General features: G+C 31.5%; 2 protein-coding genes across 2 annotated transcripts; both read left to right on the plus strand.

Moving 5' to 3' along the window:
• Positions 1-4,226: 4,226 nt before the first annotated feature.
• Positions 4,227-9,258, plus strand: LOC107460228 (dolichyl-diphosphooligosaccharide--protein glycosyltransferase subunit 1A). Its single transcript, XM_016078572.3, has 10 exons — positions 4,227-4,463; positions 4,725-4,769; positions 6,111-6,748; positions 6,831-6,978; positions 7,062-7,238; positions 7,455-7,523; positions 7,638-7,727; positions 8,206-8,364; positions 8,450-8,674; positions 8,766-9,258. Exons 1-10 carry the CDS (start codon positions 4,359-4,361, stop codon positions 8,955-8,957), a joined length of 1,848 nt encoding a protein of 615 aa, XP_015934058.1. The 5' UTR covers positions 4,227-4,358; the 3' UTR covers positions 8,958-9,258.
• LOC107460203 (outer envelope pore protein 21, chloroplastic) lies at positions 9,168-10,981 on the plus strand. Its single transcript, XM_052253206.1, has 6 exons — positions 9,168-9,183; positions 9,653-9,675; positions 9,772-9,846; positions 9,929-10,081; positions 10,165-10,263; positions 10,679-10,981. The coding sequence occupies exons 1-6, from the start codon at positions 9,168-9,170 to the stop codon at positions 10,760-10,762; spliced, it is 450 nt and encodes a 149-aa protein (XP_052109166.1). The 3' UTR covers positions 10,763-10,981.
• Positions 10,982-11,733: the final 752 nt, after the last annotated feature.

Below are 11,733 nucleotides of genomic sequence, written 5' to 3' on the forward strand. Positions count from 1 at the left end.
TAAGAAAAAAATACAACCGAAATTATCAATAAAATAAATAAATTTATCAATGAATTATACTTTTTCTAAAACAATAATCTTACCAACCAAATAGGTGTAATCGAACCCAAGAGTATTGAGAGTGTCAAAACTAACAAAATTAAATCCATATTGTGGGAAACTTGATGATTCTAAAAGTATATTCACATCGGCACGTTAATCTAAATTAACCACATACTTATGATATGTAGTTTTGAAGTTACCCAAATTAAATCCAATACCAAAATATCTTATTTTATAAGATATTCCATCTCTTAGCAAATTCACGGATCGAGACACAAGAGCTTTCTTAACTAATGCGTGTATTTTTTTTTCTCAGAATTGATAAACAAAAACCAAAGAACAATTAAATGGGGATAAACAAACAAATTTAAAATATGAATAATATAAATTTAATATTATTTAAGAAATTGGTAGAAAATTCGCTCTTCATCGAGTCAAACCATCTTAATCACGATGGATTTATGTATTGCTGTGTGGGGGCAATTGCCCCATTAAACTTTTAAAAAATCAATAATAGGTATATATATGTAGATAATTGCCCCATTATAATAATTTATTTGTCCCCACACTTTAAAAAAATTATGTGTAAGAAACATTTATATCATTAGATATTAATATAATAATAAAAATTATTGTATTATATAAATTCAAAACAAATATTAGTAATAACTAATAATAATCTAATTATCTAATTGATTAATTGCCTAAATTAAAGCTTAATTTTTTAAATATAAATAAGATTATTAGTATTTAATACTTTTTTATAATATATATCATTTATTTACTTTTTATTGTTTTGTTTAATTTAATTTTGTTTATACATACATATAATATTGTTTTCATTAAAAAAAACTTTTACTGTAATATTATAAAATGTTAACTTTGTAATTAAATATCGAAAAATTATTTGATATTTGTTTAATATAAAAAAATATATTATTTTGTCTATATCTACATATAAGGATAATTGTGGTTGTTTAATTTAAATTTTTAATTTTTTCACAAATTTTTTGTCTCTTGCATAATTTTAGGAAAAATTCAGATACCAACATAAAAAATAGTAAAAATTCTAAATTAGTTCGTTCGAATTATATTCTTTATAAATTTTTTAATTATCGAGTTATAATTTTTTTTGTATCATATAAAAAATAATCAATATAAATGTAATTTGACGGATATTAGATGCTTAATTAAGCGTAAGTATTAATAATAAATGTATTACTCATGCAATATTACCAAAATATTGAAATAAAAAAATATTTTTTAATTAAATTACTATACTTTTAGATGTATTAATTATATTTATTTATTAGAAATTTAATTAGCTAATATACTCTAAGATTTAAATATCTAAATATATTAATATTAATATTTTTTATTATTTTATTATATTATTTTGCCCCCACTTCTAAAATTTGTTGGATTCGTCACTGATCTCAATTGAGTATGGTAATGAAAAATTTTCATAACTTGGTAGTGTTCATAACCTTATCATTCGTATCGTACTCACATAATGTCAACTGTAGGATTGATTTATGTAATTTTGTGAGTACCAGAGCCATGAAAAAAGTAAAAATTTTAGATTTTGGATATGTGTAAAAAAAAGAATTGATGTACTTTAAATTGTTGTGCTATACATGTCTCATAAGTTATACTTTTATAGTTGATCATAGCTAAAATTCTCTAAATTTGGTTGATTTTAATTTAAATTTAAATTAAATTTGTAGATAAAATAAAATATATAAATATATTTAAAATATAAATCCTAAGAAACACAAATATTCAAAGTTTTAAACACAGCATTCAAATAAAAAGAATCAACAATTTTTAAAAAAGGTGTCTTCTTAACTATAACTGAGACGTATTAAACATAATAGAGATATATGAGCAAATAATTTAAAATTAAAAAGTAACAACTTCAAATAAATAATAAGTTATGATTTAAAAGAGTAATCTGTAAATAACTAAAAATTTAAAAAATAACAACCTAAACAAATAAGTTAAAATTTAAAAAATAACTATCTAAGCAAAATAACCTAAAATTTAAAAAACAATAACCTAAATAAAATAACCTAAGCAAATAATTTAAAATTAAAAAAATAAAGGAAGGGATATATGTAAAAGAAGAGATTAATGCACTTTGAATTGTGGTGTTATACATATCTCATAACTTATACTTTTATAGTTAACTCATAGCTAAATTTTTTTAAATTTAATTAATTTTAATTTAAATTTAAATTAAATTTACAAATAAAATAAATAAATATAAATATATAAATATATTTAAAAGGCTTCAAGTACACAGATTATTAATTATCAATTAATGTAGCTACAAAGAGTAAAAATTATAAATTAACGCGTAGGTGCAATATTAACGTAGCTGCAATTAAAAAAAATCAACAAATTTTTAGAAAATAGTACTAAAAAGAATCAATAAATTTTAAAAAAATAATGCTAAAATTTAAAAAACAACAATAAAATAATTTAAAATTTAAAAAATAACAATCTAAACAAATAATTTAAAATCTAAAAATAATAATCTAATCAAATAATAATTTATAATTTATAAATATAATTTTAAAAATTTTTAGTGACAAGACTTAAGTAATAATAAACTCTAAAATTCAACGTATAAACGCTACACCACCATAAGAATTCTCAATTTTTATTACTATAAAAATAAAGATAAAGATTACTATTACTATTACTATAAAGATTATCAATTTTTTTTTTGAATTAAAAGAAATCAATTATTATACACTTGTGAAATGATTGTTAAGTTGATATAAGAAATTTTATTATAAGTGCAATTAACATGTATTCTATATACACAAATTAAAATTATTGATTAAATTTTTTTTTATAAAATATATAAAGTTAAATTTCTAATATATTTATTAAAATAAAATATTTAAAAATTTTCATTAATAATAATCTTAATATTTAACCTGTGTCCTATCAAATAGCTAAATCCTAAATATTATTAAATTTTTTAGGCCTGCTATATATACAAGTCTTTTTTATTTATAAGTCTTACAAGTTGCTACATATACGGGCCTTTTAATGCGTTATTCAACCGTTTCCTGTTTTCAAAGCGCTACACTCACCATATATTATGAACGACTCTTTCTCTCCCTCTCCCTCTCCCTCTCCCTCTCCCTCTTCATTTTTTTTTCGATTTTCATGATTTTCAGAAATCAAGCTTTGAAATGGAACTTCAGAAATACACCCAAACGATTACAGAAATACACCCAAATGATTACAGAAATACACTCAAATAGTTACAGGAATTAACCCAAATGATTATAGAAATACACCCAAAAGATTACAGAAATACACCCAAAGGATCACAAAACTACACCCAAAATTCGTCGAAGTACACCTTATGCATAATTTAGAACTCTTTCTCTTTCTCCTCTTCATCTTTTGCTGCTTCTTCTTCTTCAAAAATGATTTCAGAGCTTGATGTCAAAAAAAATGGAAATCGAGAATAACGAAAAAAGAAAATAGAGAAAAAAGTACGTAAATGAAGAAGAAGAGAAAGACGAGGAATAAGAACGTGTAGCAAGAAGAAGAAGAAGGAGAAAGAGAAGGCAAGAAACGAAAGAAAAGGAGAAAAAGAAGAGTAAGAGGAAGAAGAACGTGCAGCAAGAAGAAGAAGGAGAAAGAGAAGGCAAGAAACCAGAGAAAAGAAGAAGAAGACGAAGAGGAAGAAGAACGGTTCGAAGAGCGTTTTGAGCGTTAGTTTTAATTGGACTTGTAAGGCTTACAAGCCTTAATCGCTTGTATGCGAAGAATTTCTCTAAATTTTTATCTAATAATAAAGATTAAAACATGTTTTCTTTAAAAAATTAACCAAAAGAAATATAAATCATTCGATAATATTGTATTATTAGAAAAATATACACTTTTTTTCTTCGAAACGAGTAAATGAATATTATATGAGAAAATTTAGAGCTAACACTTTTATTAAAATGTGATCGGTATTTAATTAGTAAAATAAATAAATAATTTTATACTATTAAAAATATTAATAATAACTAATTGATAGATACAAATTATAATTTTATTGTCAAAAAATAATAGCTCAGATGACATAGTCTTTCTATACTCAATTAAGAGGTTGCGGATTCGACTCTCCTAAAAAAAATTATAATCCTGCTGCTCTCTAATACTTCTCATATTATATTTTAGGAGGATGGTCGGCTGAGCAGTTAGCAGTATCAATGAGCAGTGAGTAGAGTGGTGTCCGGTGTGGTGGTTTTTCTTTAAAGTGAGCAAACGTAAATTTGGTTTAAGTGTATGAGCTGAAGAAAATGCTGAGGTTCGCTTTGACTCTTCTTTTGTTTACGCTTGCATTCGGCGTTCTATCCTCCTCCCCGGTCTTCTCCGATCTAATCCTCGCCAAGGTTGACCGTCGCGTAAGTCTTTCTCTCTCCCTTTCCCTTTTTAGGGTTTCTATTTTCGATTTCATGATTCCGATTGTTTTTTCATTTCCTCCGATCTACACTATTTGCGTTTTTCCTGTTCTACTCATCTATAAATGTCGCTCTGCTTCTATTTATCGTTTGACTTTAATCTCATACCGGTCAACATGAAAACCACGATGCTATGTAAAGATCTAACAATTTTCGCAGCTAGTGAATCCTCTTTCTCATCGTGTTTTCCCTGTGTTTTTGCAGATTGATTTGACATCTCAAATTGTGCGCATAACTACCTCACTAAAGGTACTCAAAATATATTTCACATTCTCAATTATTTATTCATTTGTTCTCTAATTTTCTTAAGCGTTGTTCGTGCAATTTGCTGCCTTAGGCTCCGTTTGGTTAATGTATACCTTGGGGCATAGACATTGTCATAGAGACACAGGACATAGAAACAAAATATTTATGTCTATTTAGTGTGTTTGGTTAAACTAATGAACAAGGCACACATATTCCAAAAGACTATATTACCTTGATTCAACTACCACCAAAACTGCCATCACTGATTTTTCATCTCCTTCCGATCTCATCTTAAATCACCATTTTCAACCACTCCTATTCAAACAAATTCAATTAAACCAAACTAACGATGATTATCAAAATAAAATGCAATTTGTTTAATTAAACAATAAATAAGAAACAGAAACAAGAAGTCTGAGAGAAAGATAGGGGGAGTGATGCAGCAGTAAAAGAGGCAGAGGGAAGCTGGAGGAGATCAAGCAGTGGCTGATAGTGGAGACGACTAAAACGAAGCAGACTCAGATGTGGATATGCAGCGTGACAAAGACAGAGAAGATCCAGAAACGAGCAGATCCAGACACGTTGAGCAGGGGGAAGAGGCGGCAGGGGCAATGATGGCAGGCTAAGAACGCAGAGGAGCACGAAGAAGAAGGTGACGAGGAGGATGGTTGAGGAGGAAGGAGAGGGGGACACGATGCAGATCTGCGAAGAGATGGAGGGAGGGAGGAGGAGGAGAGGCAGTGGATTTGGGTAGCAAGGAGGAGCATAGGAGTGTGAGAGGAAGGAAGGAAGGAAGAGAAAAAACTTGGATTAGGGTTAACAGATGAAGGTTAAAACTGCAAATAAGAAAAAAGGGTAAGAGCCAAAGTGTAAAAAAATTATGTCCATGTCTAAAATCTGTGTCTTAGCTCAAAGGAGGGACACTGAAGATATGCATTTTGTGTGCACTTGTGTGCCACTGTGCCATCGAATGTGTGTCTTATCAAACAAATGGGTGTCGTCCATGTCTCTAGTGGACATGGACACTAACCATTGCCTTAGCTAATGTATCACACGAACTCTACTACTATACTATACTATACACCACTGAATTTCGGTAAGGTAATTGACAACCTAAGGTTCTGGAAGAAATACCTCTTAAATTTTGATTTAAAGATATATGCTTTTGAAACACAAATCTTTTCCTTCTTCGGCAAACCAGAATTTAAATTTAAATCAAAAGAGAACCAGTTCTGAAAGCCAGTTAACAGATGTAATTGCTCTTAGCATGCCATCCCTTTTCACATTTTGTGTTTCAATAATTTTTTATTTTATTTTATTTTATTTTGCTTCTATTGTTTGCAGGTAGAGAATGCGGGATCAAACCCTATCTCCGAGATCTTGTTGTCCTTTCCTGAAAATCAGGCAAAGCACCTGGCATACTTGACAGCAACACTTAATGAAGGAAAGGGGAAAGGGAAAGCATCTTCTGGTGCTGGTTTACCCACTGAAGTTGTTATCCCTAAAGATGTGCCTGATTCCTTGACATTTTATTCCGTATCTTTACACAAGGGGCTTGGGAAGGGAGAGAGTTTGCTGTTGGATGTCTTGGCTGTTTTTACCCATGCGTTGGAACCATTTCCTGAGAAAATTAGTCAAGCTGATATCCAGCTTTTACTGTTTCAAGATACTGCACACTTTCTTTCTCCTTATAAAGTAATGGTCCAGTCAGTCGCTGTTAAATTGCCCGAAGCAAGAGTCGAGTCCTACACAAAACTTGAGGGCACAAAACTGTCTGGATCTGAGTTGAAATATGGCCCGTTCCATAATATTCCACCATTTTCATACTTGCCAATAATTATTCACTTTGAGAATAATCAACCCTTTGCAGTTGCTGAAGAGTTAGTGCGAGAGATCGAGATTTCCCATTGGGGAAATGTACAGGTCACAGAGCATTACAATCTCTTTCATGGTGGTGCCAAGAGTAAAGGAGAATTTTCTAGGTTACCTTGTTGCTGCGATTATGAATTCCTGTGTCGTTATTTTGTTAGAGTGACATGTAATAGTAGCTTGTTTCCATTGCAGACTTGACTATCAGGCCAGGCCATATGTAAGAGGTGCATCAGCCTTTAGGCGTCTTGTTGCAAGGCTGCCGCCACGAGCTCATTCAGTTTACTACAGGGATGAAATTGGAAACATTTCCACTTCTAGTTTATGGGGTGACTCAAAGAAGGTGGATGTCCTCCAATTGTCCTATTTTTGCTCTGAAATACTTTTGCTAATATTTGCTAAGAATTATACTTCTCTGGAAAGCAGACAGAACTGGAGATTGAACCTAGGTACCCTTTGTTTGGTGGATGGAGAACTGCTTTTACGATTGGATATGGTTTGCCATTGCGGGACTTCCTATTCGAATCGGATGGAAAACGTTTCCTTAATTTTTCTTTTGGTTCCCCTATAAATGAGCTAGTGATTGACACTCTCATTGTGAAGGTTAGCTCAATTATTTTATCTTGATAATGAAGATATGAATGTGATTTTTAACTAATTGGTACCTGAGTGGTTAACAACTTCAGTAGTTGTTCTTAAACTGGAAATACTTTACTAGTAATTCATCTTTTGTGATCCTCCCTACATTTCGTTATGTTCGGTTATTTTCCTCCTCATATTGTGCTTACAACTACATCTGCCTGTTGCTTGCAATTGCAGGTTGTTCTACCAGAAGGGTCCAAAGATATTTCTGCATCTGTTCCATTTCCGGTGAAACAATGGCAGGAGGTATTGCCTAGATAGTTTAGATTTACCTTTTCTGCCAAACCATCACTATTTTCTTTACCATCAGTTTTAGCTCCCTTATCTGGGTTTTATAGCCATTCCATGTAATTGTTGCAGACAAAGTTTTCCCACTTGGATCTTGTTGGTAGACCTGTTGTTGTGCTGGAAAAGAACAATGTTGTGCCTGAGCATAATGAGCATTTTCAGGTATTACCCTTCTATCTTTTGACGAAGCTTATGTAAAGATTGTATCAAGCAGGCCACCAAGAATAAATTAGTGTGCTAATATTTTAACAATCTTGCCCACAAGGATAATTGTTACCAATAGTGTGATATTTAGCACAATAGTATGCTAGTGTTTTTAACAATCTTGGTGAAAGGTTCTGAGCATCTATTTGTTTGAAAGGAAAATCAATAAAAAAAAAAAGTGTGAGAATTAAGACTAGGATCCCAAATCTCATAGACCATTTTGAATTTGGAGATGTATTTATGTGTTAAGTTTTTTGCTACCTTTTACACTTGGTTGTTGCAACTTGTAAGTCTAGGCTGCCAGAAATTGGAACAGAATAGATTGCTAGGATACAAGAAAAACAGATTATGAATTGGATTGGTTGATATATATTCTTTTGGTATATAGCAATGACGTAGAAGTACATCTTACTAATTGTCATTGCTGATGTTGCAGGTCTATTATAAATTTAACAGTCTCTCCATGCTCACGGAGCCTCTGATGTTGATCTTTGGGTTTTTCTTTCTCTTTGTTGCCTGCATTGTCTACATGCATGCGGATTTGTCAATCTCCAAATCATCTGCATCTTATTTGGCTAAGGTCCAGTGGGAAGAGGTAATCAACGCATGTTTTGTATAGATTCTAACATTTACAATCGATTAGTACTTAGACTATTGACTCGTGTGTCACCACCACTCAGGTGCAAGCAACTGTTCAGCAGATCCATAATATCATTAGCCATTGCTTAACAGCACATGACAAGCTAGAAGCATCATTGCGTGATCTTTCTAGGACAGGAGATGTTCAAGCTTGTAAAGCAACTAGAAAATCAGTTGATAGCTTGTTGAAAGGGGTTTCTAAAGACTTGAAGCCTCTGGTGACATTCTTGCAATCTTCTCCACAAGCAGCTCATATACTGCCCAAGGTTATGCGAGAATTAAATACTTTCTTCTGGTCTATATTCTTTTCCTCTTGATTTTATACTGTATTTCTATAACATATGCTGTTGTTTTCAGGTGGAAGAACTGATTGCTAAGGAGAGAGATTTGCAGGAGAGACTCATGGCAAAACACACAACAGTTGTAGACTGCTACGAGAAGAAGTTAGGAGGAAGGGAAATTGAGAATCGGATTGCTTCAAATCAGCAGAAAATTACCTCTTTGAGGCAGGAGGTTGATGACCTCATGGAGTTTATCGATGAGATATGATGATTGTTGAATATGCTGCTCCGGACGACATGAAATGAGACCATTTTGACATTGTTTTACTTGTTTGGTTCGAATTTTGCGGTGGTCTAATCGTTGCCAAGAGAGGATTTTGCTAGTTTTGTATTGACTTTATTTATATATTGTAGCAGCAGTTAAGGTTTATGGTCCTGTACACTTTTATATCCCTATTATCTTACCAATACCTACTGGATGGTGGATACTACTAGTACTTAACTCTTTTTCATCGAGCCCGTATTACACGACCAACGGAATTGAAATTATGAAATAGAGGCTTTTCTTAGATACTTGTATAAAATATGGTTTGTTTTTTATTACAAATTGTAACAAAATGATCAAAATTTGATTGGCTACAATTTATATTAAGAGTTCCATAATGTTGATTAAATATTGAAAACATATTATGTGCAATTTGATTATTAAATGTTTTATAGAAAAACACATGAAATAATTCAACCATATATTTTTTCATGGAATTAGAAAATATATCAAACGCCATCTAGCCAGACCCATCTACCATATGCTTATGTTGCCCAAGAGAGTGGACAGCAAATGGGCCCATAGATAAGAACTAGGAAAAGAAAGCCTCATACAGTTACACCAAAAAAAATGAAGCATCATCAACTGAAAAAAAAACGTAGCATGTTTTAGGGTTTTATGGAATAAACAATCTAAAGTCGACTCGAACACTTTTTTCCAGGTAACAGCGTTGTTTTGGCCATCAAATGCTATGCTGTAATTGAAGAAATATTTCTCCTTATAGTTGGGGTTTGTGTACGTGGCATTGTTCTGGCAGGTTCATGGAGAGCTTGATACGAGAGTCGGGCAAGCCAGTTCTCTGAGTGCCCAAATTAGACATTTCTACCCCTCGGTCAGTTCCGTTTTACTCCCAAGCCCTAATCATATTTTCAAATTAAATTCATTAATTCTTGTTATGTGATACTGTAATGTAGTTATCAGCAACACTTGGTGTTGGATTGCGCTATGATAAGCATGAGAAGCTACGCTACACTGTGCGTGCAAAGAAGACATTCCCTGTCACCGTTGATAAGCTCTTTGACTTTAAAATTAAGGGACGATGTGACGTTGACCAGAACTTTAAAGAGGTACCGGAATTAGTTATTGACTCTTTTCTTTAGTGTTGTTTCCTTTGATTTAATACCGGAAGCTGCTACTTTGGTTTTCGCAGAGGAAGTCTAGTGGAGCTGCTGAATTCTCATGGAACATATTTAATTTTCAGAAGGACCAAGATGTTAGACTTAGACTTGGTTATGAAGTCTTTGAACAGGTTTCTCTTGACTCTTGCACATCACCTAATAGCTAATGCCATATGCATAGTTCCATGTCCTTCAATTTAGTAGATTCTATTATATGCATCTCAATTTAGTGGAAGCGTAGAGATAGTTGAGATGTAAGGGGATTGCTAAACACAACTAGTGCAGTTCAAATGCCGAAGTGATGAGTGGAAATTGTTGGATGGAATTGTTGTATCCTTATTTTAAGTTATTTTCATTCTAAAAGAATAAGTAAGATCAGTGTGGATATGTTGTGGTAACCATTCCGAAGCTGTGGAACCAGTAAATTAGCATGAAGTTGCAATTAGTAATTTATTCCCCCCAATACTATTTGCTCGGTCATTTCATACTCTCTACATATTGTCCTTTTCGTTAATGGTAACACTGTATGTTTGAACCTTGTTTCAGGTTCCTTATGTGCAGCTTAGGGAGAATAATTGGACCTTCAATGCAGACTACAAAGGTAGATGGAGTGTGAGATTTGATTTATGAGATTAGTAGAGAGCTTTTCTGAAGACTTTATTGTTGCATGTGTGATTTTTTCTGAAGAGCTACATAGCTGATACTTCATTGGAAATCAATTGATATCAAATTATCAATCATTTGGAGCTGTAATTGATTCTCACCTCAAACTCATACCCAAGCAACACCCAAAGAATGATATTATAATAAAAAAATGGCACAATCCGTAGCTTTTATATCTGCTCAGAATTTTCTAATGAAGAATTATATTTCGGCACTAGTTTATTTTCATCCAACAAAAAGGAATAATTATAAATAGAAATGAGTATTAAATCAAAGTAGTTTCAAAAAAGCAATATTAGTTATTTAATTATGTATTAATTTTAGAGTAATATACCAAATCAGTTTTCAAAAAAATTTTCAGTCAGACAATTTAATTCTAAATAAATTTTAATCATTAAATCAGTTTTTAATTTTTTATTTTGTTAGATATATCAATTCTCATGTTAAATTCTAATAAAAAAAATTAATTGAATTAGTCTTCATTTTTTTTTATTTAATAAAAGTATATCAGTTCTTAAAAAGAATTTAAAATTCTAAAATCGATCTTTTTGTCTAGACAGACAATATTAGTTCGTCTAATGAAATAAAATTATTATTATTATTATTTGTTAGTGTATTCATTTTTTTGTTTTTTGATTGTTAGATAGATTGAAATGGTGTAATAGGATAAATTAGCGCTAGTTTCTCAACACTTATTCAGCATAGTGTCCGTTTAGCCATCAGTTGTGGCCTTTGTGGGATTCCTGAAGTAACTTTGCTCAACCAAAGATAAAAATGGGAGAATTAGGCTTATTTGGTTATTGGTTAATTATCATTTTAGGTTGGTCAAAACCGAGTTTAGTGACAGTAATTAGTTTGGACTTCGGACTTTCGAGTAAGACTGATCAAGGACAGGGACTAGCCTTTATCGACTTTAAATATTTATTATTATTTGCAAT

The sequence above is a fragment of the Arachis duranensis genome, chromosome 8, assembly GCF_000817695.3.
Source record: "Arachis duranensis cultivar V14167 chromosome 8, aradu.V14167.gnm2.J7QH, whole genome shotgun sequence".
In the NCBI taxonomy this organism is placed as follows: Eukaryota; Viridiplantae; Streptophyta; class Magnoliopsida; order Fabales; family Fabaceae; genus Arachis; species Arachis duranensis.

What these genes read in the sequence shown, in the direction of transcription:
- LOC107460228 (XM_016078572.3), top strand. Translation starts at nt 4,359, where the DNA reads ATGCTGAGGTTCGCTTTGACTCTTCTTTTGTTTACGCTTGCATTCGGC. An exon ending in AGCATAATGAGCATTTTCAG is followed by an intron (nt 7,728 to 8,205) that starts GTATTACCCTTC and finishes CTGATGTTGCAG; the next exon opens with GTCTATTATAAATTTAACAG. An exon ending in CAGCTCATATACTGCCCAAG is followed by an intron (nt 8,675 to 8,765) that starts GTTATGCGAGAA and finishes TGTTGTTTTCAG; the next exon opens with GTGGAAGAACTGATTGCTAA.
- LOC107460203 (XM_052253206.1), top strand. An exon ending in ACTCGAACACTTTTTTCCAG is followed by an intron (nt 9,676 to 9,771) that starts GTAACAGCGTTG and finishes TTGTTCTGGCAG; the next exon opens with GTTCATGGAGAGCTTGATAC. An exon ending in TTGACCAGAACTTTAAAGAG is followed by an intron (nt 10,082 to 10,164) that starts GTACCGGAATTA and finishes TGGTTTTCGCAG; the next exon opens with AGGAAGTCTAGTGGAGCTGC.